The sequence below is a fragment of the Chlamydomonas reinhardtii genome, chromosome 17 (genome assembly GCF_000002595.2).
Source record: "Chlamydomonas reinhardtii strain CC-503 cw92 mt+ chromosome 17, whole genome shotgun sequence".
In the NCBI taxonomy this organism is placed as follows: Eukaryota; Viridiplantae; Chlorophyta; class Chlorophyceae; order Chlamydomonadales; family Chlamydomonadaceae; genus Chlamydomonas; species Chlamydomonas reinhardtii.
Genome location: NC_057020.1, coordinates 2,548,885 through 2,572,003, shown reverse-complemented (window position 1 = coordinate 2,572,003; position 23,119 = coordinate 2,548,885). Strand labels below are relative to the sequence as shown.

Below are 23,119 nucleotides of genomic sequence, written 5' to 3'. Positions count from 1 at the left end.
CTGGCTGCTGTATGGGGATGGCTGGGCTGGACGACGCCGGCCGGGCTGGCGTTTGGGACTACCAGAAAGGATGCGCCCGAAACCAACCTGGAGAACACCAGCGCCACCTGTTTGCAACCCTTTCCGCTTGAACGCGCCCTGGGCCCCTGACAGCGCAACCTCTGACACAGTGACAGCCCAACTGACAACATCGGCCTTGGAGTCGACAAAACCTGAGCCGGCTTGCAGCACTACACGAGTACAGGCTCCCACAGGGGCCACTCGTGTGTGTGTGCTCCAGCTTAAGGCCCAGGGTGGGCCCCACCAGGCCACTAACCAACCCTGTACTGCGCGGAAGAGGTGCCCACCTTGGACAGGGAACAGCCTGTTTTGATTCAAATGGTTCCTCACGGCGCCCCCCTGGGTTAGCCACACGGGTCCATGGGTGCTGATTCCAATTATCCTTGACATTATTGAGTCTCCTTGCACCACCTCATGCACGACAAACCACGCTACCTCCAGGAGCCCACAGCCCAAGCCAGCCAGGCAAGCCGTTCAACAAACAAATCACGATGCACCCAATGGATCGCCAACGAATGCATCAGGGACCAGAGCGGCTGCGGGGCAGGGTCCAGGCCAAGGCGGCACGTACGCACACGAGGACAGCCTTGCACCTGCAACCACAGTCGCCCCCGCAGCGTCCCAGTCAACCCTGTTAGTACAGGGACACATGTGCCATGGTACAGTCGCGCTAATTACGCATCCGCCTCGCGCACGGGACATGAGGCTTCGCCTACACTTGGTGCATACGCCCCCCGCACAGCCGAATTGGTTTACAACTGCACGGCACATAACACCCACGCCGCACCACCCTGCACAAAACGCACACAGCACACCATTATTTCTTTGAGGAGACATCAAACACCATTATTAATAAAATTATTTCACTATTGGCAACCTCGGCCGGACATCCTGTTCATTTTGTTTGCGGAGGCACAAGGAAGGCTCGCCAAACAGCCTTTAGGCAGTTCCCATGCTCGCGGCAATAAGTTGCTACTACGCGTCGACCTCTCCTCTTCGATGTATCCAGAGTCTCACACCGCCAGCTCAGCCCAGTTCAAACCAAAGTCGTCACGAAACACAGGGTTGTACCTCGCACACACGCCTGCATGTGCTGACAACAGCGCATCGCCCTCAACTGATGCACGCCAAATTTGGTTGTTCCTACCGCGCTACTAAGCTGCACTCGCAACACGCTGGTATATGCAGGCAAGACCTCTCACCACCTGCGCTCATCTCCAGTTGAGTTGCACCAACCGCCAAACTCCACAGATACTCTCTTCGATTAATTATTCCTTAGCCAAGCAAACGGACTTCAGTTATAATCCGACCGCGAGGAAACAAAAAAGCCGCTGGGACATGGGCGAGCTTCCAACAGCGCAATCGCCAGATCCCATGCAAGGTCAAGTTCAGGAAGTACACAGCACCAGCCAATGCTTGGGAAGGCGTGTGGGATCAGTTGCGCGCACGAGTGCGCTATACGGACCGCTTCCCGCATGGCATAAAGGTGCATGGGAGGCTTTATCCTGTCCTATACCTCATTGCCTCCGTTCTCAATGCTTAGCTTGGAATACCCCATTAGGCCAGGCCGCGCAGAGCTAAGCCTAACGCTTCACAGGCCCAGCCAGTTGCAAAGCCGTGAAATGCTCTGCGCCCATCACTCAACAGCCCAAGCCTCAGTTCTGCACAACACATCCCTGGGCGCGCAATCCACAGCGCCAATACACGCCTTACCGACGCCACAGCGCCCATCCACACAGGGCTAAGCCGCCACGACGGCCAAAGCTGCGCCACTCGCACCGAACTGCTCTTTCTTATATTTCCAGCTCCCCGCTCTGCACCTGAGTAAAAGCCTGCCCCAATATTCCCCATGACCGAAAGCCGCACAACCCAAAGGCGTTGCGGGACGCAACTTCGTGCGCTCGCGGGAGCCCCGCGTCGGGTTTGGCCCCTTACCCACACAACTTGGGATGAATACCTTGGCGGTGACTGGGAAAACGGCCAACCCCAAGGTACCGACAGCGTGACAGCGCTGCACGTGCCTTATGCCCCGCACATAGGGCTCAGGCACACCCGCATGTCAACGAATGAATGAAAACCCCAACGCAACCCCTGTAAACAAGTGCTATGTTAGGTTTTCCAAGCCAGCGCATCTCACCCCTCACAGGTGCATGGCGTAGACACAGCCCAAGCTGGGCCTCACAAAAGAACTCTTCATGTTCTCAGTTTGCCCTCATGGCGCGGCCGCACTAAAGACCCTACCACTGCAGCACTCCATTGAACTGCATGGTTCATAAAATGTGCCGCAGCCCGCCTTTAAGCGCCCTGCGCACTCTCCGCTACACCCTGCTCCAGGCAAAACCTCCAGTGCTACAGCATCCAAAGGCCATCCCAACCACTCCTCTTCCGTCTGCAGCCTTTCCTCAGCCACTCGCACAATTCTCGTCATCACTATCACTCACAGGTCTTGCGCCGCGTGGTGAGGGTCGGCCGCCACAGCGCAGTGGGTGGTGAACAGGTCCGCCTCGAACAGGCTCTGTGCGCTGGCGGCCGTGCCCTCGTCCGTGTACTCCCAGCATCCAGATGGCACCGCCGGCGAGCAGGCGGCGGCAGCGGCAGGGGCCTCCGCCAGCTGCATCCGCTGCGTGGCGGCGATCTTGCCGGACGGCTGCAGCACCAGCGCGCACGGCTGCGGGGCGGGCAGGGCCGGGGCGGGGGCGGGCAGGATGGCGGGTGCATAGAGTGTGAGGAGACGAATGGGGCACGGGCATAAAAAGGAGTGAAGTGGCTGGCGCTTAGTAAGGGCATTGCTGGGGGGTGAGTCCATGGTCTCGCAGACCAGCCTGTACATAAGTTGGGCAAAGCAAACATGCATGTGCGGTTCACACAGCTTACAGATCTCCCATTGTCGCTTGGCAGGATCGCTGCATGGCCAGCTGTGGCTGGCAATCCCGACCGCGCTTCCCGACCCCCGGTCGAGTGCTCAGTGCTCACCAGCAGCCTTGCGGCCGGCGACCGCGGCGAGTCGCAGCTGGGTGTGGCCGTGGCCGTGCCCGTGGCGGCGGCGGCGATGGTCACAGGCTGGGGCGCGGACGCGGGCGCCGAGTCCACGGATGCGTGCACCGCTGCCCCTGGCGTCAGGCCGCCGTACGACTCCACAGTCCGCTCGTCCTCCAGCATCATGGTGGTCAGGGTCATAGCGAACGCGTCCGAGCCGAGCGCGTTGCTGCCGCTGCAGCCCGACGCGGGCTGGCGGAGGAGCGACAGCCAGCGCTGGCAGCTGAGCGGCACGCCTGCAAACGTTGCGGTGAGTGCGCACACGTCAGGCGAGCTTCCAACCTGGCCTTATAATGAAATGTTTGCAGAATTGCTACTGGTTTTGTTAACTATCGTCAGCCGGACCTTTCTCACAATTCCTGTGACTTGCGCATGAGAGCCGCACCCCGACGACTCGCCAGGCTCACCGAGTGAGTCACGAATGAAGGCACGAATGTCCCCTACGGTTGTCTGGCAGTCCACCCGCAGGGATGCGTGCGCGGGAGCCGCGCCGGGCGCGAGAACATACACGCCCAGCTCCTGCGCGCGGGCTGCCGCGACCTCGACCGCGACCGTGCTTGGCTTGGAGGTGATGGAGAACTGGGGATTGAAGGCTGGGAAGTCGCCGGTATCGAACTCTTCAAAGAGCGCGTCCATATCGCTGAAGCTCAATGCGTGAGCAGTCTGCGTCGAGGCACAGACAAGCTGCCCGTCGGTAGCCATGGTAGGAACCACCTGTAAGCAAGCGGCGGGAAGGGACAGCATTTGACGAGACCGTCAGGAAGTTCTCACTTCTAAATTCACAACCATGCTCCAGCATAGGCGCGCGCTCCGCTACATGCGCTGGCCCACTCGCGCTGCCACACCTGTAGCAGGTCCTCAGAGTGCTCCATAGACCGGCGCAACGGTGTCGCCGAAACAAACGGCCGGAAATGCAAGTGTGGGGAGCACTCGAGTGCGTACAATAACAGCTCCTTGACAGTAGTACGTGGCGTGTATGCGTGTCTGAACCTCTGTGCAAGAAGCGCGGCGCCCGCGTTCATAGCGCGCGACCGGTTATGGCATGCTGCGCGGAACGCGCCCCGTGCAATTAGCCTACCATGGCGCCGCGGCACCACCGTTCAGGTAGCCCTCTCGTAAGTAACTCGGTTGATACTGCAGCACCCATCGATCATCGTCGAAAGTCGTCCCAGGGCCGAAACACGCCCCGCGCCGCCCGTGCCTTGACCCCTGCAAGCCCGCCGCCAGGGTGCACAGCCTTACGCGACAGCCAATGGACCTTGCAAGACACGCATAACAATAGAGCAGCAGGTCTCATTCGCAGGGTAAGCACTGCGGCTTTGGCGCGGGTTTCCATCCGCGGCCATTGGTCTTCGCTCCTGACTAAGGCACATGGACGACACTCGCGGTTTTGGCCGCTTTCACCCAGCCCCGATTGATTGGCCGTGGGCTATCTGTAAGGCAACGGCTGTAAACTTTAGGTGAGCTCGGGGCAAAGGCCGTTTGGTCGCCCGCCAACCTGGGTTACCCGGCGGCCCATCCAGGATTACACCCCGGCCCACCCGCGTTAGCCTTCACCGGAGTCTCCACGGAGCTCGCCCCGCTAATGTCGAGGTCCTGGTGGAGGGGGCGTGTCAGCCAGCAATCGGGTTTCAGAGGCCCTAAGACGCACTTCAAAGAGCGCGTCCATCTCGCTAGAATTCCATGCATGAGCAGTCTGCGTCGAGGCTCCAAAAAGGTGCCATGATGGGGAACCTGCTGCACTAAACCTAGGGGATTCTTGCCTGCACTCCTTACCGCGCCCCTGGCCCGTGGCCTGGTCCATTTACTCTTCCCCTCACACGCACGTAGCATGACCGCGCACTCCGGTTGACAGCGGCAAATCTCCCCCGACAAGCTTTTGCGAGGTGTTTGAAAATGTCAGATGGGCCGCAGCGCCGCGGAAGGGTAGGAGAGAGGGGGACTTCTCCATATCACCTATCCTATCGGAGGCGTGCTTGGCACGAACCGTGCCAAGGCAAATCCAAGCAGTGCAGTGCGATGCCCCATTCCACAACAACAGCAGACCTGCCCTCAACCCAGACAACACATGTGACCTGTATACTCCAATATCAAGTCTGTGACGCTGCAGCCGCTATCTACCTCAGAGGAAATTGAGGACGAAACCTGACATTGCCGTTTCTTTACCGACGAGCTGCGCTGTGCACTGCACAACACCTCAAGCAGCAGTAAAATGCGATGACTATGTTAGCTTGCTAGCAACAAGGAGGCCCCGACGAGATACGTTACAAACCTCCGACAGAGCCAACGGTTTAGCTTGAGTAGATGGCGAGCAACCATGCCAGCACGTCTGTGCACTTACAGGTAGGCACATGGTTGCGTGCGCTGTAACTTGACATTCCACACTTGCAGTCCATGCCATGCACTACTTCCTGCAGAGCGACGGCACTCCAGACGTTGATATGTGCTCTGAAGCACCAGAGCCCAGCAATTTGGGGCTAGGGAATGGCCTGCAATCCAACACCGCCTCGTCCGTGCCAGTCGGCGTCTCACTGTTCTGCCCAGGTGCGTACGTGCTATGGGTCGGGAATAAGATTTACGCTCGCAATTCAGCAGTTCGCACGTGCGTTGCGTGCATTCTGCCTCTGGGACTGTGGGAGTATGCTTTCTGACTCCCGCCCTCTCGTCCGGCCGATCCCCTCTGCGCGCAGGCGAGGCCCCCCGCCACGGTCAGCTCATGGTCACGAGCCAAACAACAGTGGGCGACGTGCGGAAATACCTTCGCGACGTCCTGGGTGAGTCGCCGCAGCGCATTCCACATAGCTGCAGCTGCTGTGGCGCTAGCTCCGGCGCGGCGCGGCACACCAACAACGCCTGCGCTGCACTATACACAGGCGCATGCATGCCTCAGGCACCGTCCTGTCGACCACCGCCACGGTTCCAACTCGCGCTTTTCACCCCCAACACCCACAACCGCACCAACCCTCTTTCTACCCCCTCGCATCGTCAGGCGTGCCTATGGACCGACAGAAGTGGGTCTCACTGCAGCGCATGGGCCGCGGGGTGCTGGGAGCCGAGGGCGGCGGCGGCGGCGACAGCGGCGGCGGCGGTGGCCTTGCAAGCGCATTCGGTGGCATGGGCTGTGAGGCGGTGATGCTGCTGGACGCCAGCCGTACGCTGGACTCGTACGGGGCGCTCACATCGGACACGGAGGTGGGGGGAGGGCGGGGGGGATTGCAGGGATGTTTGGAAAAGCGGTACAGGATGCAGGAGGGGAGGGGCGGTTGTCGCAGTGTAGTTGTGGCAGTAGATGTCCTATGATGCCTGTGGAGGGTGCCGTTACCGCTGTATGGGAACGCCACTCCCACAGCGGTGGTGATGGCGATGGGGAGGGCACGGGGCGGGGGCGGACGTCCAGCAGGACTGTCAGGAACGTGCCGTTGCGTGCCGGGGACCGGGGATGGCGCAGGGCCGGGACCGGGGGGGGGGAGTTGAGGAAGGAAAAAGTTCCATAGTATCCAGAAGGCAGAATCAGATAGAGTCCCAGGATTTGTCCGAGGAAAGGAAAACCCGTATTCCATCCACCAACCCCAGCACTTCCACGCATCCCCCCCCTGCAGATCCACGCGGCGGCCGCGCCCCCTCGCTCCGCGGACGGCGCGCGAGGGCCCCGCATGCAGCCTGGGGTGCCCTGGGGCAACGCGGCGCCCGCATGCCCCGTCATGGTGCGTGCCTGCGTGCGAGCGTGCGTGTGTGGGTGGGCGCGGTGGTGTTGGCGTTGCGCGGTGGCAGGGCGCAGGGGACGGGACTAAGACAGCGGGTGCCACGTCAGGTGGCCCGTGCTGGTGCCCACGTGCGTGCATGCGCCTGTACGTGCCGGGCTGCCCTGCCCTGCACTGCACTGCTCCGACCCGAACCGACCCAACCCGACCCGACCCGACCCGACCCGCCCTGTCGTCAGTTCAGGCACACCTCACCTGCGCGTGCGGCCACCCCAACGCCCCTCCGCCCCTATCCCGCGCCCCTTCACCCCTCCGCCCTTCCACCTGTTTGCCATGCCCCCACTCGCGCCCCCTCTCCCGCCCGCGCCCCCTCTCATGCCCGCGCCCCCTCTCCCGGCCGCGCAGGTGCTGCTGCCCTCCGGCAAGCTGGCGGCGCTGCAGCGTCTGTCCGTGGACTCCAAGTACGAGATGCTGGATGACGTCATGTGCGACAGCAGCAGCCTCGACCACAACAGCATGGCCTTCGACGGCTCCGAGCTCACCACTGCCGGAGTGCCGCTGCGAGCCACCGCCGCGCCCAACCTGGCCATGCACCACCTCGCCAGCGGCAGCACGAGCGGCGGAGGCGGGGCCGGCGGCGGCTACGTGCAGACGCTGGGGGGCGGCATCATGGGTCGCGGAAGAGCCGCAGGCAGCGGCGGCGGCGCAGCCGGTGCCGTGAGCAATGGAGGCGGTGGTGGCGGAAGCGGCGGGGTTGGCGGCGCCGCCGCGGGGGCCGCGGGGGCCGCGGGAGCGGCGACTGCGCCCACAGGGGAACCGGTGCCGGGCGCGCAGGGCGACAGCACGGGCGCGGGGCCCGGGTCGGGCGCGGTGGCGACCCCCACCACGTACGGGCGAGACGGGCGGCCGGTGGAGGTGACGGTGGCGGCGTCGTACTGTTACTGAGGCGGCGCACGTGCTGCAGTGGTTGAGAGGCGGTGGTAGGAATAGACAGTGGAGGGCGGATCCGCCGGGTGCTGTGCCCGGCTGAGCGCTAGCCCCGCCGGCTAGCTGTGTGAGGGGCCTCCAACGCATGCTGTGTACCGAACAAACGATTGAGGCTGTACACTACTTGACAGGGGCAGGGGGAGGCCGATAGGTGCGGCAGCGGGTTTTGGCGTGCCATGGCCGCATGGCTGTATGCGGTGCGTGCGGGCAGCTTCTGCTGCTGTTGGATCTGAGCCGTCAGAGCCAAAACATGCGCGCCTGTTGCAGCACACGCAGGGGCGCTTGCAAGGAGGTAGTAGCAGAATGATAAGGCAGCGATGTGTGTTGGGTGCGGTCTGTCGCCGGTTGACGATTTGACAAAATTACACATGCGCGTTTCCATCCTTGTGCGTTCTGACCCACACGCATAAGCACGCTCGCACGCACGCACAAGCACACTGACGGACATGCACACACGCGCATGGCGGGGGACTGTGTCGATCGTTGGGCTGGAAGATACATGTTGCGCCACGTTGTGGCGTCCCTGGCTAACTGAACCTTGTTGGATTGGGACATTGCTGCTACAGTTTCTGGGCTAATCCTGCTATTTGTTTTGGTGGTGTTAGCAAGCACTGTTTCCTTGGCCGCTTCACTCACGAGTCCCACGAACCCAAGCGGTTAATGTGAGGTTCTATAGAAGCCTTACTGACGGGCTGCGATGACACACAGCGTAGTGACGCAGGGCGGACACGCACACCTCGAGTCTTTGACGTGCCCTTGACTGTCAAGTCATAGTTGGGCTGGTTGGGCTGAAAAGACTTGTATTTCTGAGCATGTCCAGACACGTTGAGCATGGAGTGTGGAGGAGGGCGGCTGCGCCGCGCGTTTGGCTGAGGCTCTTAGTCCACGGTGCGGATTCACTGCTGCTGGGGCCCTCAACAAGCAAGAGGCGGTATTGTTGCGGGAAAGGGGTAGGCAGACTCGCACGGGTGCATGTGCGTGTGTGTGTTTGCAGTGGCGACATCGCCAATCGTTCGTTGCGAAGCGCTTCACTTGGCATGCTGGGGACGGAGTGGTGTGGGCAGTGGCGCACGCCTCCGCCTACACATCTGTGGTTTCGCAGGGCAGGTGCAGGGTGTGGCAGGCACGGGGTCGCCTGATTGACCCAGACTGCCTGAACTGGAACTGCCGCTTCGACGGTATGTCTCGCTGTAAACTGCGACTGAGGCGGGGCACTGCTGCTGCTACTGCTGCTACTGCCACCGGCGGCGCCGCGGGCAGCGGGTGCGGCTTCAGGGGCGGCGATAGCGCTGCAGCGGTGCTGCGGCGGGCCGGAGGTGCCGCTGCTACCGCCGCCACCGCTTCCAGATGCTGCTGCAAGTAAGCTGATTTGGGCTTTATGTGGCTGCGCTAGGCTACGTGAGGGCCGAAAATTGGGTGCTGAACTCGGGACAGAATGAACTCAAACCCCGCGCGATCGCCTTGGCTCTGCAATGATGTACATCTGCGCGCGCCAGCAGCGTACGTGCGCAGCCCATTTCCGAGCAGACCAGTTACCAAAGGACTGAATCAAGGGCCCGGGGGTCAGCCACCTCGCTGCAACATTGCTTCCCGCGTGCATGGAACCCTGCGGGCTGCTGCTGAGGCCCTGGCACCACTCGCGCACTGTTCACACAGCAGTGCGTCTACACATTGCGCGTCCACACTTAAGCCCGACCAAGGCATTCGCTGCTAGCTCTGCTGCGCCGCGCTGCTGGGCTCGGCGCCTGGCGCCGCACTGCCTCCGCGAGCCTGCCTGCCGCGCCTGACGTGCCGCACTTCAGCCCGACCTCCCGGCCGCAACATCGTGACTTAATGCTGCTGCTGCTGCTGCTGCTGCTGCGCGCGGGGCTTGCGGCGGTGCGCCTGCACAGCATCGCTACGGTACCTACAAGCGGCCGCAGCAGGTGAGGTGAGGTGGGGCTGCGAGGCGCCGTGGACTAGGCCTGGACTAGCGTGATCGTGGGAGGGACGGCGTGGCATGCGTGGGAGGTCGTGGGGCGGGTGCGTGGGGTACGTTTCTTCCGAAACCCGTCCCAAACCCGTCCATGAATTTCCGTGCCGAGCGCGTGCCTCGTGTTTGCCGCTTATGCTTTGGCGCCTATCGCCGGCCCACGCGCCCCCCGTTCCCCGGCTACTGGAGTCCGCGACACCTGCCTAACCCTGCCTGCCCACCCAACCTACTCCGCGCGCGCCTTCCTTCATGCCTCCCCGCCGCCCTGCCGCGCAGGCTCCCGGCTCGCACGTATACATGTGCAGCTGCAGCAGCAGGCCGGGCTGGCAGAGGTGATGGAGCTGCACGCCGCCGCATTGGCCGCCGCAGCGCTGGCACCTGCTCGCTCCTCCATCACGCCACCGTTCAGCTGCAGGTGAGTAGGGCGCTTGGTTGGGAGGGGGTGGCGCCTGCCACGTCTCCAGCGTCACTGACTCGATGACGCGTGCGAGCGACTTGGCGCCGCTCGCCTGCATCTTGTGCACGCGGCTGCCCTTGCGGGCCGCCGGCACCTACCAGCACCTCATCCTCGCGCAGGTACAGCATGATGGCCGCCGCCACCTACGCAGCGAGCAGCGGGTGCAGGTGCAACCCGCCGTGCCCAGAAGTTGCCGCCGTGTAGCTGGCGGCGGCCATCATGATGTACCTGCGCGAGGATGAGATGCTGGTAGGTGCCGGCGGCCAGCAAGGGCAGCGGCGTGCACAAGATCCAGGCGAGCGGCGCCAATCAAGTCACTCGCACGCGTCGTCGAGTCGGTGGCGATGGAGACGTGGCAGATGAGCGGCTGCGCGCTGTACCGCTCGACGTACGGCGGGGTTGCGCACACCGCAGCAGGACTTGGAGCGAGGGATGGGACCGTGGATAGATTGGAACAGCCCCAGGGTGTCAGCAGCAGGTGGGGGAACCGCGATGATTATGGCCAGCAGCGCGCATCCGCAGCGTGTGTGGATGTATGGAGCACTCCTATGTGCAGTGAGCGAGGTTGAGGTGGGTTGGGGTATAGCGCGTTCGTTCGTTGGGGTGCTGACCCTCTGGCTCAGCATTGCTACCGAGCGCCAGCTGTGAGGAGTCGGTGGCTGGGGTAAGTGTGGGCGGCAGGGACAGTATCATCATCTTCCGTTGGCTAGAAGTGCTGTGTTGTGTGCCTGTGGTGGGTGCGTGGCCGTCGTCGCATCAAGCAACGGCAGGCCATCTCAGCCATTTGCTGCTGCCTGTTGCTGCCGCCCCCACTCCCGCTTGGTCTGCCTTTCTGCCCTGCCCACAGCCCCGCCCGCCGCCCGCCGCCCGCCGCCGCCGTGCACCAGGCCGAGCACGACGACCCGGACGCGGCTTTCGAGCCGCTGCAGCGGGTGAGCGCCAGAGCTAGCTCCATCCAATGACACGGGGCGGGGGTGATGTGGCGGGGCCGGGGGACGAAGTTGACGGAGTGACGGGTAGGCAGCAAGCGGCTGTGGCCCAGTGCTTGCTTGAGAAAGTGTGTACGGATAGTACAGGGGGAAAGGCTTTGACACTGCTGTGCTGAGTGCGCTCTACCATCAGTTGCCAACATGCCCTGCCCGCCCGCCACCCTTGCAGCCACCTAGCTACCTGTCCGCCGCCCTATCGACAGCCCAACATGGATGTCGAGGACTGGGGACGGGGCGTGTGCCGCATGTGGACCGCCATGGGCCACGTGTGCTCCTGTCCGGGCATGGGTGCACAATGCGACAGCAGCACGGGCGAAAGCGGCGGGTAGCAGCGTGCGCACTGGTGTGCGAAGGTGTGCGTGTGCGTGGAGGCATGGGTGGCACAATTTCAAGCCACCGGCCCAGCCGCCTGGGCACAGGTATCCAACCAAGGCATAGGCGTGTTCAGGAATCAGAGACAGCATCACAGTATTAGGGCCAGTTCGGTGTGGAACGTTTGACCGGTGGTGAAAGAAGGCCCGGGGACGTCGGTGGAGATGAGGGCTCGTGCCGGTGTATTATGTTTGTTTGTTTTCTATTTTTTGATCCAATGGAATGTCAAGGTGCAGGCTTCCAGGAGTTCTCCAGCTCGAGCGGCTGTCGCCACCACCGCATTCGTTGCCACGATTCGTTGCTGGACTGGTGGGATTGCACTTATTATTCAAATTTGAGCTGTATTATAACAAGGATCCTGTAACAGGAGAGACGTGGGAAATACATAGCACTGACCTGCGACCACTGAGGCGACATTCTCTTTCGGATAAAAGCGTCCCTTGTCTTTGCTGGCATCAGTGCATGATAGCAAAGTTTGCATCCGTCGCCGAATCAACGGACTTTGTAACACTCAGCCGCTTTGCCGTGTTCCCGAAAGGCTGCAGTTCCAGACTCAAGGTCTCCTCTCCTCTCAAGTCCATTTGTTTACTCGACAACGCACCAGCGGCTTGCCAAGTGATACATACAGACGACGATCAGTACATTTGCAGGCCCAAGGTGCGTTGCGCAGGTGAAGAAAGCAGACTTGAAGTAAGGTCGGGGATCTGCGACCCTGCAGAACCACCGGCTCTGGCATATATTGTGAGTATTAGCCTGGCAACCATTCTCTGGCTCGGCCCCGTGCCGAATGCAACCAGCTTTCCCGAACCGGAAACCCTACCCCCGCAATCCCACCCGTTATGCGTTCATACTTCGCACACAGGCTCGCCGTCAGCGGCTGCTGGTAAGCATAACCGCGATGCTGTTGGCTGGGGGCGGTTGGTTGGGAGGCTCCCTCGCGCATGACGGTACGGGTGGCAGCAGTGCACTGACAACTTTTGGTTGGATGGGCTGATCGCAGGCGCTATGATTCCCGTTAAGGAAGGTACGCTGGCCTGCACAGCGGGAAGGACAATTTCTCATCATAGCGCGGAGGTTGCGGGGACTGCAGGAGCGCGGCAGGGGCACGCTAGTTGCTCCGATTCGCGTGGCATGGGGCGGCGGGTGGGTAATGGGCCTTGTGGTGCGCATTCTCACAGATGTGCGGTTGTTTGAGCGCCAGGTCACGGCTTGCGGCACCTGCCTGCCTCCCCACTACCGCTGCGCTCCCAGATCCGGCGGCGACTGCCATGATGCGGGCGCTGCGCAGCCAGCCAGTGCCGGCCCCGGGCGAGGTGCTGCGGCTGGATGGGGGCGCAGACTTCGTGATGCACCTCCGGCTTCGCGGGCTGTATATTCGCGACTGCTACAAGCAGCTCGCCGACCTGATGCTGACGGAGCCACCGTTGGACTACATCCGTAAGCCATGCAGCATTGCTACGTAGCTATAGCTGGCGGCTGTCCCCATGCCACTTTGCGTGCGCACATCGATCGTTCACAACGAAACGCTATGTGTGGACGCCCGCCCGTACGTCACAGTGACGGGCACGCCGGGCACGGGCAAGTCGCTCCTCATCTACTACTTCCGTGAGTGGATGGGGTGGATGGGCGGAGTCTATCCTGTGGTAGCGATAGCGCATGTGCCGATCCAGTTTCACACATGCAACATGCAACGTGCAGTCGTGCACGTGCTTGCTTGAGTTTGTTGCTGTTGCTGTTGCTTGCCTCGCTCGTGTGTAAGTCCCAGTGGCCGTGGCTGACTGGTCTAAACCCCCTGTGTTGCAGTGGGGCGGCTGCTGCACCTGCCGCAGCCGCCGCCATTCATCGTGTGGCAGCACGTGTTCAAGCACAACAGAAGGGTATGTACACACCCAGATAGAGGATTGCTGCACTGCGCGGCTGCTACGAGACTGGGGTGAAGCGTGCGGTTCATCACACATGTGTGCATCGTGCAATTTTTCCTGGCGTTTGAACCGCAGTACTGCTACGACGTCAAGACCGGTGAGGTGCGGGTCGGTGGGCTGGACCGCTTCGAGGAGGTGGAGCTTGCCAACCCCGACACATGGTGCGTGTGTGGCAGCGAGTGAGCGGCGTGTTGGGCTCTTACTTGCTGCTGTTGCACGCCATACGGGAGGCTTACTGCAGCGTGCGCCTGTTACCTCGCTTGCCTGCTGCAGGTACATCACCGACGGTGTGCCGCCGGACGTACGTGGGTAGCGTGTGAGGGTGCAAAGCATGGTCACTTGGCTCTCTGTGCTGCGCTCTGGCCATCCCGCCCTGCTATGCGCCCCTACGCACTCGAGTATTGAGCCCAGCCCCTTCCTGCGCCGTGGCTTGCCATTGCACTTGCATGCACTGCAGGTCGGTGTCAGGGCGCGCATCCTGCTCATCACTCCGCCAAAGAGAGAGACGTACAAGGTGCGTGCGCACGTGCATACACCTGGCCACCTGCACATGCAATTGGGCGCCCTGCAGCCGCAGCTTGGTTGGCCGTCAACTAGAGTTGGAGCCTTGGAGCGAGGCGCGCGGCCGGCGGGTAGGGGGGTTCACAAGCAACCGGCCTCACCCCACCCTGCAGCTGTGTGGGCATGCGTACACATGCTTTCACAGGAGATGGAGAAGGCGAGCGCGGTGAAGCTGTTCATGCCGCTCTGGTCGCTGGAGGAGCTGCAGGACTGTCGAAGGTGCGGCATCATTAGTAAACAGCGCTGGGGCGGCAGCAGCGTGACCTGCACGGCTGCTGGTGACGTGCATTGGGGCATTAGTAAGAGGCCGCATGCATACACTTAGTTGTCGGTCCGCGGGCTTGTTCCATTTCGTTATGCGACATGCACTTACTCAATAGTAGCGCCCGCGTGCTGGTGCAGCAAGGTCGGCATCCCCGTGCCGGAGGCCCTCGTCACAAAATTCTTCGAGTACTGCGGCGGAGTGGCTCTGTACTCGCTGGAGCAGCAACGACCGGCCACCAACAAGACCTTTGACGCGCTGCTGGACAACCTGCGCGGGGCAGTGAATGCCTGCAACGTGGCGCAGGTGGGGCTAGCGGGGCCGCCGCGGCCGGACGGTGGCGCACTGCGGTGTTTGCGCGTGTCGTACCCCCCCCCCCTCATGCCTATGTCCGCTTCTGAAGTTGCAAGTCACAAATGCCCGTGCTTTGCTGTTGAGTTGGTCCGTCCTGCAACGCCACGCCTAACCGCACCGCTTTGGCATTACACTTCGCATGTCTCCCTCGGGCGCGGCGGCGTGGCGGACGCTGGCTTGGCGTGCAGGTGAGTCCAGCCAGCTTGTTTGTCAGAATATGGTTTGTCAGAGTATGGTTTGTCAGAGTAGTATGCAACTGTTTACGACCCATACTCCTACCGGCCTCGACAACCGCTCCGTGGAGTCCCCTTTCACAACGCGCCACATGCGCCTGTCGCACCTTTACCTAGCGAAACGCGAATGAGCAGCGCCTAGCTAATCATAGGGACAACTAATGGAGCTGGAGTTGCTCGGCCACTCGCGCGGTCTTGACCAGTTCCAAGTTGCAAGCAAGGCGTTCCTGCTGTTGAATTCCCCGCTACCAAAGCCTGCAACCTCCCCCCCTGCTGTCGTACCACCTCCAAACCATTGAACCCAACAACCCCCCTTCCCGCCGTCAAATCACCTTCCAAGACCACTGAACCAAACAACTTCCCCCCTGCGCTATCCCCCCCCCCCGAGCAGCCGGATGCCTATTATGCTGGTACCCTTACAATGCACAAAGAACCCGTGTCCGTGCGCTTCCTCGCCTGCTCCCGCGCCTTCCCAACCGTGCTTATTTCCCTGCTGGTGGCCACCGCTGTTCTCTGCCTGTTTGCCGACACGTTCCAACGCGTCTGGTCCCGTGATCGCCCTGGCTTCCTTATGTGGATGTGCGACCAATCCGCAGCTAGCTGTCATTTCCATGCTCCACCGGTTCAATGCACAACACTACCCCGCCGCCCCCCGATGCCAACCAGCCCGGCCACGCCAACCCTGCACAGCCCCCGTCCCCACACGGCCCTGATGCTCCACCCCCTTTAGTGCACCATGCTGCTCCAAGGACACTCTGAATCCAGCAACTCCCCCCACTTGTGAACTAGTCATGAATGTACCCCCCCCACACACACACGCATTGCACACACACACACACTGTCCTGCGTGTTTCCTTCTCTTGTGCTCCCTGACACAAACACACACGCGCGGCTCCCTTGTGCTCGCTAACATACATGGCTGCACTGTATTGAGATGGAGGGCTGCTGAGGGCAGGCTTCGGAAACGAAACAATCAACCACCATTTACAGCATTCCACATACCGCAATGCAAGTCATGACCACCGTCTTGATCAAGTTTGCAAACGTTCATCACCCGGGGAGGGCAAATGGATATGGGGAGTAAGCGGCTGTGCCCTTACTTGGGCGGCGTGCCTAAACACAGTCGCACGCCGCTTCCCTTGGCCCCAGCCCCGCGGCCGTCTAATTTCTACGGCGCCTAATAACCAGCACGGGTCTGCCCGGCCATTCCTAGTTGCCGGGCAGAGACCACCCCCCGGGACGAAAAACACAAGAGTGACTCAAAACCGCGCTCGGTAGCAAGCCTCCATATGCTTAAAATCAAGTAGGGTGGGCGGGTGGGAAAAGACAAACTAGCCCTCGGCTCCCGAGCCGTTCACGGCTAGTACGCCAAACGCAAAGTAAAGTAAGAGCTCGCACGATACCAATGCAACCAAAACAGTCCGTCTTTCGAGCCACGTTCACGCATGGGGCCCCATCTTCCGACACACGGCGGTTCCCCCGCCCTTCTCTCCTCGGCCTTCGCCTGCCAAGCATGCGCTTCCTCGCCAGCCTACTTCTCCGCTTCCCTCCTTCAAAACCTGTCTCAAGTTCCGTTCAAGTTTACTAGAAGCTCCACTGAAAACCGCCCTTTGCGTGCAGTATGTATGATGCACGCACATTGTTGCCCTTCTTGTGCGTTTCTTACCCTCCCGCCGCTACAGGTGCGTGCGGCAATTGAAGGTGCCGGTGCGCGGGACATGGGGCCGGAGTCCATCCACCGCGTGATCCACATCACGACGGACGCCAGCTACAGCAGGCGGCAGCTCGTGTTCGCGAGTCCCTGGGTGGCGGAGCGGTTCGTGGGCACGGCGCTGATGAACGGGGACGAGCGGGGCCTCGTGAGCCTGGTGAACAGCACCACAGGCTCTCTCCGCGGAATGCTGCACGAGGCGTGGATGCACATGCTGCTGCCCAAGGTGGGTGCGGCACCCGGGAATGTAGCTCGCGGCCTGACGCGTATCGGGCGGCCCTCCAATCACAAGATAGTTTGGGCAAGGCGGTTGTCGAGGCGTGCCGATGGGGGAAGCGAGGCATTGAAGGTGTGCGTGCCCTGGCTTGCAGTTTCAGCGCGTGCGTGCGTGCAGATTAATTCTCCCGTTTGCCCGTTGGCATTTGTGCGTGCGTGCGTGCGTGCGTGGGTGGGTGCATGCGCTGCAGGGTGGGGGCTTGATCGTGACGCCGGTCGACTTCCCTGACGGCATGGAGGAACTGCAGCGGGGACCGGAGCAGCGGCTGAAGTTGCCCAAGTGCAAAGGCGTGGCGCTCTTTGAGGTGCGTGCGGCGGGGTTGGATAGGGTGGGGTGGGCGGGCGGCGCGCGCACGCATCAGCAGTGGCCGGGCTTCCGCTGGACGACGGCGGTGACGCGGGTAGCTGTTGGTTGCTCTAGCTTCTGCGTTGTGCGTCTGCTGCGAGGCACTTATTGCCTTATCCTCATCACTTATTGTGTCTAGTGTAGTAGCTTTTGTCGCTGAAGGTGGGCCGCGGCCCCGCCGCCGTTGTCCCGCCGGCAGGACGTGGCAGAGATTGCCGGCGAGCGCTGCTGTGAGGGCGTGTACTACAGGCCCAGCAGCAGCCCCGCGTTCCCACTGGTAAGTAGCAGCAGTGCGAGTGGTGAGCGTGCACGGTGCCACTAGTCATGAGGCGAAGCAGCCAGCCGCAACGGCAGCATTTTTGCCCCGGCATGCCTACAACAAACGCACGCACGGCACCCCCGCCACGGGTCCCATGTGGCTGCCGCTTGTGGCGCATGCAGGTGGACTCGCTCCTGTGTGCGGGCGGCGCCGTGTACCTGTTTCACATGACCGTGGGCGACAGCAAGATTGTGGACTTCGCCGCGCTCGAAGAGCTGCTCCGCAAGCTGAGCCTCGCATCGCAGCCCGAGCCGCGCCTGATCTTTGTGGTGCCCGAGGACGTCTACCTAACCTTCAAGCTGTCTGGCAAAGTCGGCGACGAGGACGACAAGGGGCAGGCGGCCGTCGTGGAGGGCGGGTGGACGCAGGCCACGGCGGAGGCCCCGGCGGCGGCTTCTGCCAAGGGCCAGCCCAGCAAGGCCCTGGCGGCGGCTTCTGCCAAGGGCCGGCCGCGGAGGGCCCAGGCCCCCGCGCTGGCCCCAGCCCCCGCGCCAGTCCCAGCCCCCGCCGTGGCCCGCCCCAAGCTGTACATAATGAAAGTGCCGCTCGCTACGCGCACAAAACCCAACGTGCGCGCGGCGGTGTTCACACAGCGCGGTCGCCCCGCGGCGCGCATGCTCGGCGGCCTGCAGTGGTGAATCATCGGGCGCTGGCGCCGAAGCAAGTGGAGCTGGCTGCTGTGCGGCGGTGGAGCGCGCCACTACTGGTGTCGGTAGTGTGGGGGGGGGGCGTCGTACATGACTAGTCTATTAGGATGGGGCCTGCCGGTGGCCATGTTGCTTGCGATGGAGGCGGCTGGTGTGTTGTGGATGGGGCTGCACTGGGTCGGTCAGGCGGCTCGTGCGGAGGGGCAACAACGTGAACCGCCCTCGCGGCCTCTCCGGCAGCGCGCGTCATGTCGGCAACACTGTACCCGGGCACACAGCTCTTGTAGGGTATTGACGATGCTATAAGAAACTTAATGCAAACGGCGTGTAGGTGTGTGGATTGTGGTGGCCGAGCCTTTGGGTGCATGGGTGGCTGCGGGAGTAGTGGCGTCATTGTGGCCGCAGGCTCTTACAGCCCTGACCGTGTGGGGTGGAAGGGCTGCTGCTAACATGCTGCTGATCCCGATCCCGATGTTTGGATGACGCGATTGGCCGTGGCTGTGGCGGCGCTGAGTCCACTCCACTGTGTCTCTTGGCCCGCCGTGCCTTCTGGTCGCGCTGGTGTTGTACGGTGTGTTTGAGCCTAGTTTGAGAGATGCGTGCAAGCTGGCAACATGGTGTAATCGCTCCACGTGGCTGTTGACTGTTGGCAGTAGCTAGGCGGCAGCGACAGGCGATCGAAAAGGGACGAGCCACCATCTGCGCGTACACTGATGTGGGTGGCGCTTGAGTTGTGAGTGGTTCGGGCATGCCGCTGGCCGCACATGCGCAAAACGTGGTGGGTTTCGCATTGCATCAGCCATCTAGTAGACAAATGCAGGAGGCTTGGCACGCCTCTCTTCGGGCCGACGGCGGGATGGATGGCGCATGCAAAGCACCTAGCAGCACGGGGCCTGGCGGCGTGGCTTAGGAGCGGGCGTATGCATGGGCCCCCTTGTTGGATGGATTACTGTGTGTGTGTGCGTGTGTGTGTGTGTGTGTGTGTGTGTGTGTGTGTGTGTGTGTGTGTGTGTGTGTGTGTGTAACTAAGATTTACATGGCGGTGCTGGCGCAAACCAATGCGGCGGTGGAGGGCACCATCACCCGGCAGCAACTGTGGCTAGCGAAGCCGCCACACGGCGTGCAGCAAGCGGTGTGGGATCACTGGGATGTGGTCGTGCTTGCGGCCTGTCTGCTATTGAGCGTGCCCGGACGCAGTTGAGGGCTGTGACCAATGCAGGGCCGCAAGTAAGGGGGAGCCGAGGGATCACAGCAACAGGAGGATGTCCCCAGACCGCTGGAGTTCGCCGAGGCGGAAGTGGTGGCCGGGTTTGGGAGGAGGCTGCTGCGTGACTTTGCAGGACTATGTAGGGGTGCCACGGAAGGGATGGCGTGAGGTTGGTCTGGAGCACCCACTGCTAGCCGTGCAAGGCGGTTCGCATCAAGGCACTGCAATCAACCAGCTTAGATTGTGCGGGCAATGAGGAGGCAGAGTAGAGACTCCCGCAGGCTCTGAACCACTCGGAGCCGCTGAAACAAAGCGGTAGTGTAACCTGAGGACCGTGCGCGTGTGGCAGGGAGCGGGTGCGTCTCGCGTCCAGGCGCTGCGTGCTAGCGCTTGTCTGACTTCTTTGCGGCTTCTCTGTCGAGGCGGTAGTTGTGGCTGTGCTTGAAAGGGGTTTCGTGCGGCGGCGTTTTAGCCCAGCTATCTAGGTATGGGGTCGAAGGTTTGCGAACTCGCCGGCTGTGTCTCAGCCCACTTTTCCCATGCATGGGAAGATGTCTTGTCGATGTGTGGCAGTTGGAGGTGCGGCGAGGAGCGCATTCAGATGGCGTCTAAAGTCACTTCATTGGTGTGATGTCTGGATGTGCGCTGAGCGAGCTGTTTCCTTACAGCCAGTACCTGCTCAGGGAGAGCACGAGCAGCAGGAGGCTTCTCGTGATCACGGCTAGTCCAGGAGTCTGGAGACTGCCGCCGTAGTAGGCTTTGGTTTTGGGTACCCTGTGCGAGGCAAGGCGCTCTCGCCAGTCCTAGAGTGACTGGTAGGCTGCGGCGGCCATGTGCTGGGCCCAAGTCAGAGGCAGACCCGCAGTTGTAACGAACGAATCTCATGAGCGAGTACTCGGGACGGCCAGCGGCAGCGAGGTCTCCAGGCACAAGCGGGGAAAAGTGGGCTGAGCCACGTACCTTGTCTGAGGCCGCAAGCGTCTACCTCATCTCGGACATAGCCGGCATCGGGCTGTACAGCCACGGCCCGCCATGATGTGTCCAGCCACGTCGGTCGTCCCGCTGTCAAGCAACAGCACAGCATGCAATCAACCAAACAGCAGGAAATCCTCTAGCCATACCACTTGTCATAGGTATTCGCCCGGCGGACTGCAGGCTCAGCATGCCCACTTCCAGGGGGGGGGGGGGGGTCGGGACCAAATGTCGATGGCAACTGACAGCTACCCGCCGAGTTGGACACCCCAAACCTCTGGTGAAAAGCCAGCCCGGCCACATCAAGCCCGAAGGAACCGCAACAAGCCTGCAACCAAAGCGTGTTGAGTTGTTGACGGACGTGAATCTGTGCGATCAGCACTCATACCGTACACCTGAGCCTAACGACGGGGAGCCGGGTCAGCGCTTTTTCCCTCACGTACGTCCATGGGGACAATTGACTGGCGACTGTGGCGACTCGTTGCGAGGTAAAGAGCCCGAGGCGCAGAATTAAGAGGAAAGTCATACTGGACTACACCAGGCAAAAGACCACCGCGCAAAGCCGCAAACTAGGTACCAAGTTCTACTGAACCAACCACCTTTGCCTGCGTCAGGGGTGTGGGGCTGAGTCCCACACCCCTAATAAAGATGACCAATAGGATCAACAACGCGCAGTCATTGGCAGCAAGACAAATGCCGCGGCAGCTGCCTAGCCTATCACGCAGATAGCAAGGTAACGCATCCAAACCTAACACGCACTGCTACCATTGCAGCCCTGCACATCCTGTTCACCATGACCGGGGCCTAGTGCACGCGCTGACCGCAGTCGACGCGGTAGCCGAGCACAGGCACTACAACACGTGCATGTCAACGCCCTCCACAGCCCTGCTTCTGGCGTGCAGTTTCCTCTTGGCGAGCACGTCGTTGCCTGGAGTGCAGTGGGCAGGGGGTGAGCCCAGGTGAGCCGTTAGTTGCGGTTAGGCCGAGTGTGGAGCTGTTACGGCTGCGAGGGCGCGCAGCAGACTCAGCCGGTGATGGGCACACGGAGTTGCTCGGCTGAGGCGACCAGCCACACGTGCCAGCCTGCGCTGCCTGCGCTCCCAAAATTATAGAGTGGTTCAGCCATCATAGCACCCCCGTCTAGCGCCCCCAATTGAGAGCGAGGGGGTAGGTGCCCTGAACCTACCGCGCTTGTCCCCGCCCCGTGTGGGGTGGCAGCCGTGGCACCCATGTATGCCCCAAGCAAGCGCCTGCCTCGATGCATGCGAGGAGCCCCACTGCGGCCGCTGCCGCTCCCTGCAGGGCCAGCAGCGGGGTCGGCGCAGGGTGTGCCAAGCAGCGGCCTGCGGCGTTGGACGCACATCAGTGTGAGTTGCATTAGTTGCGTGCGCACGCGCGGCTGCGTGCACCTCACGTTGTGTTGGCGGCAGTGACGCGCGCGAGGTGTTGCCCTTGTAACTAACCCCGTGGAGCTCCCGCTGAACGCATGGCTGCGACTACTGTGATCGGGCAGCCGGGGGTGGAGGAAGGCGAGTCGGGACCAGCCGGCAGGCGTGGCAGGCGGCACAGGCGGGCGCCTCCCAAGCAAAGTAACGGGTGGCATCCATGTCCCAAGCAAGCACAGAGCACAGAGATGTTGATACAGGGCTCGCATTTTGCCCGAGCGATGCGTGTCAAGAGCGATCGGCGTGCGGGAAACCACGAACACACTCGGGGTGCTTACTCCGTCCTCCGAGGTAGGCAGCCTGCTCGCGTGTGGGCCTTCTGCGCCATCGTTCCCGCTTGTTACCAACGCTGATATGCTGGTGGGAAGGCTGCACACAGTTGCACTGCTGGCAATCGGCGGCTGCAGGCGCGGTGGACCCCGACCCCAAGGAAGTATGCATGACTCATCGGCGCTGCGGCAATGCAAGCCCGCCCCCCTTGAATCTTCCTCGTATGAACCTCGACTTTTTTGAAATCAGCTTTGTTTGCGAAGGCTTGCTCTGCGATCTCTTGTGAAGTCCGCGGCACACTCGGCGACAGCTTGGATTGTGTCCAAACAACTTAATCCCCTGCCTGACTATTTGTTTCTGAGGCAGTCATTATTAGTTTCTTCAATCAAGCCGCTATGCAGTAATGGGTTCACTACCAGGAAATGGCAACGATGCGGACAGCAGTCATTTCCAGAGCCTGCAAGAGCTGCTGCGTGCCCACAGATCTATGGGCGAAACCTTACTAGCCATATCACCAAAGGTACACCAAACCCAGCTGGCCGGGTGGACCGCAACCGAGGCGGCAAAGGGGGCGTCATTCTCGGGCGCTTTTGTGGAGGTCAAGGATGCGCCGCGCCACCAAGGCGCAGCAGCGAACGACGCTGCTGACTCCAAGAGCAAGATCGGGGCTGGCTATGCGGAGTCCAAGGCGGCCGCAACCATCCTTGCCAGGAAAGATCCCGGCATCAAGGCGCGCGCGCGTGCACGCAAGAAAGGATCCCGGAGCAGCGTGCTCCGCGTGCACCTTGACGCTGGGATCTTTCCTGGCGAGGCCGCCTTGGACCCCGCGTAGCCCGCCCCGAGCTTGCTCTTGGTGTACGCAGCGTCATCCGCTGCTGCGCCTAGGTGGCGTGGCGCACCCCTGACCTGGTGCGCGCACTCCACAACAGCGCCCGAGAATGACGCCCCCTTTTGCCGCCTCGGTTGCGGTCCACCCGGCCAGCGGCGTTTGGTGAACCGCAGGTGATACGGCCAGTAGAT

The 23,119-nt window shown here is 61.9% G+C and overlaps 6 protein-coding genes across 9 annotated transcripts; 4 read left to right on the top strand and 2 right to left on the bottom strand.

Annotated features, from left to right (window-relative positions):
- Window positions 1–357: 357 nt before the first annotated feature.
- CHLRE_17g716700v5 (uncharacterized protein) lies at window positions 358–4,087 on the bottom strand. The gene is made up of 4 exons (XM_001700379.2): window positions 3,942–4,087; window positions 3,504–3,810; window positions 3,034–3,332; window positions 358–2,728 (listed from the first exon to the last, which is right to left on the bottom strand). The coding sequence occupies exons 1-4, from the start codon at window positions 3,966–3,968 to the stop codon at window positions 2,498–2,500; spliced, it is 864 nt and encodes a 287-aa protein (XP_001700431.2). The 5' UTR covers window positions 3,969–4,087; the 3' UTR covers window positions 358–2,497.
- Window positions 4,088–5,183: 1,096 nt separating this feature from the next.
- Window positions 5,184–8,990, top strand: CHLRE_17g716650v5 (uncharacterized protein). The gene is made up of 6 exons (XM_043072176.1): window positions 5,184–5,439; window positions 5,514–5,640; window positions 5,787–5,870; window positions 6,086–6,288; window positions 6,696–6,800; window positions 7,203–8,990. The coding sequence occupies exons 2-6, from the start codon at window positions 5,538–5,540 to the stop codon at window positions 7,740–7,742; spliced, it is 1,035 nt and encodes a 344-aa protein (XP_042914635.1). The 5' UTR covers window positions 5,184–5,439; window positions 5,514–5,537; the 3' UTR covers window positions 7,743–8,990.
- Window positions 8,991–9,193: 203 nt separating this feature from the next.
- Window positions 9,194–11,950, top strand: CHLRE_17g716613v5 (uncharacterized protein). Its single transcript, XM_043072173.1, has 6 exons — window positions 9,194–9,709; window positions 10,033–10,171; window positions 10,333–10,402; window positions 10,837–10,877; window positions 11,061–11,145; window positions 11,372–11,950. Exons 1-6 carry the CDS (start codon window positions 9,618–9,620, stop codon window positions 11,377–11,379), a joined length of 435 nt encoding a protein of 144 aa, XP_042914634.1. The 5' UTR covers window positions 9,194–9,617; the 3' UTR covers window positions 11,380–11,950.
- CHLRE_17g716625v5 (uncharacterized protein) lies at window positions 9,194–11,950 on the top strand. Of its 2 annotated transcripts, none has more exons than XM_043072175.1 (4): window positions 9,194–9,709; window positions 10,033–10,171; window positions 10,333–11,145; window positions 11,372–11,950. In XM_043072175.1, exons 2-3 carry the CDS (start codon window positions 10,092–10,094, stop codon window positions 10,415–10,417), a joined length of 165 nt encoding a protein of 54 aa, XP_042914633.1. In that variant the 5' UTR covers window positions 9,194–9,709; window positions 10,033–10,091; the 3' UTR covers window positions 10,418–11,145; window positions 11,372–11,950. The 2 variants fall into 2 exon arrangements, with proteins under 2 accessions (XP_042914633.1, XP_042914632.1); XM_043072174.1 differs by having other exon boundaries at window positions 9,194–9,714.
- Window positions 11,951–12,003: 53 nt separating this feature from the next.
- On the top strand, window positions 12,004–20,295 carry CHLRE_17g716600v5 (uncharacterized protein). 2 transcript variants are annotated; one of them, XM_043072171.1, is made up of 15 exons: window positions 12,004–12,315; window positions 12,437–12,457; window positions 12,575–12,598; window positions 12,826–13,011; window positions 13,132–13,179; window positions 13,378–13,451; window positions 13,572–13,657; window positions 13,770–13,797; window positions 13,954–14,010; window positions 14,203–14,276; window positions 14,460–14,625; window positions 16,589–16,843; window positions 17,085–17,198; window positions 17,439–17,516; window positions 17,681–20,295. In XM_043072171.1, the coding sequence occupies exons 3-15, from the start codon at window positions 12,580–12,582 to the stop codon at window positions 18,194–18,196; spliced, it is 1,701 nt and encodes a 566-aa protein (XP_042914631.1). In that variant the 5' UTR covers window positions 12,004–12,315; window positions 12,437–12,457; window positions 12,575–12,579; the 3' UTR covers window positions 18,197–20,295. The 2 variants fall into 2 exon arrangements, with proteins under 2 accessions (XP_042914631.1, XP_042914630.1); XM_043072172.1 differs by having other exon boundaries at window positions 12,144–12,231.
- A 46-nt stretch (window positions 20,296–20,341) lies between these two features.
- On the bottom strand, window positions 20,342–22,513 carry CHLRE_17g716576v5 (uncharacterized protein). 2 transcript variants are annotated; one of them, XM_043072169.1, is made up of 3 exons: window positions 22,108–22,513; window positions 21,571–21,727; window positions 20,342–21,387 (listed from the first exon to the last, which is right to left on the bottom strand). In XM_043072169.1, the coding sequence occupies exons 1-3, from the start codon at window positions 22,155–22,157 to the stop codon at window positions 21,382–21,384; spliced, it is 213 nt and encodes a 70-aa protein (XP_042914629.1). In that variant the 5' UTR covers window positions 22,158–22,513; the 3' UTR covers window positions 20,342–21,381. The 2 variants fall into 2 exon arrangements, with proteins under 2 accessions (XP_042914629.1, XP_042914628.1); XM_043072170.1 differs by having other exon boundaries at window positions 20,742–21,387.
- Between the last annotated feature and the right edge of the window lie 606 nt (window positions 22,514–23,119).

Coding starts and splice junctions, on each gene's coding strand:
- CHLRE_17g716700v5 (XM_001700379.2), bottom strand. CDS start 3,968: ATGGAGCACTCTGAGGACCTGCTACAG. Junction 3,811..3,941: donor ACTCTGAGGACCTGCTACAG/GTGTGGCAGCGC, acceptor GCTTGCTTACAG/GTGGTTCCTACCATGGCTAC. Junction 2,729..3,033: donor CGCCGGCCGCAAGGCTGCTG/GTGAGCACTGAG, acceptor CCCGCCCCGCAG/CCGTGCGCGCTGGTGCTGCA.
- CHLRE_17g716576v5 (XM_043072169.1), bottom strand. CDS start 22,157: ATGGCGCAGAAGGCCCACACGCGAGCAGGCTGCCTACCTCGGAGGACG. Junction 21,728..22,107: donor TGCCTACCTCGGAGGACGGA/GTAAGCACCCCG, acceptor CCAACGCCGCAG/GCCGCTGCTTGGCACACCCT.
- CHLRE_17g716613v5 (XM_043072173.1), top strand. CDS start 9,618: ATGCTGCTGCTGCTGCTGCTGCTGCTGCGCGCGGGGCTTGCGGCGGTG. Junction 10,172..10,332: donor ACGCCACCGTTCAGCTGCAG/GTGAGTAGGGCG, acceptor ATCCTCGCGCAG/GTACAGCATGATGGCCGCCG. Junction 10,403..10,836: donor GCAACCCGCCGTGCCCAGAA/GTTGCCGCCGTG, acceptor CCTCTGGCTCAG/CATTGCTACCGAGCGCCAGC.
- CHLRE_17g716625v5 (XM_043072175.1), top strand. CDS start 10,092: ATGGAGCTGCACGCCGCCGCATTGGCCGCCGCAGCGCTGGCACCTGCT. Junction 10,172..10,332: donor ACGCCACCGTTCAGCTGCAG/GTGAGTAGGGCG, acceptor ATCCTCGCGCAG/GTACAGCATGATGGCCGCCG.
- CHLRE_17g716650v5 (XM_043072176.1), top strand. CDS start 5,538: ATGTGCTCTGAAGCACCAGAGCCCAGCAATTTGGGGCTAGGGAATGGC. Junction 6,289..6,695: donor CGCTCACATCGGACACGGAG/GTGGGGGGAGGG, acceptor CCCCCCCTGCAG/ATCCACGCGGCGGCCGCGCC. Junction 6,801..7,202: donor CGCCCGCATGCCCCGTCATG/GTGCGTGCCTGC, acceptor CCGGCCGCGCAG/GTGCTGCTGCCCTCCGGCAA.
- CHLRE_17g716600v5 (XM_043072171.1), top strand. Junction 13,798..13,953: donor CCGACGGTGTGCCGCCGGAC/GTACGTGGGTAG, acceptor CATGCACTGCAG/GTCGGTGTCAGGGCGCGCAT. Junction 16,844..17,084: donor TGCACATGCTGCTGCCCAAG/GTGGGTGCGGCA, acceptor CATGCGCTGCAG/GGTGGGGGCTTGATCGTGAC.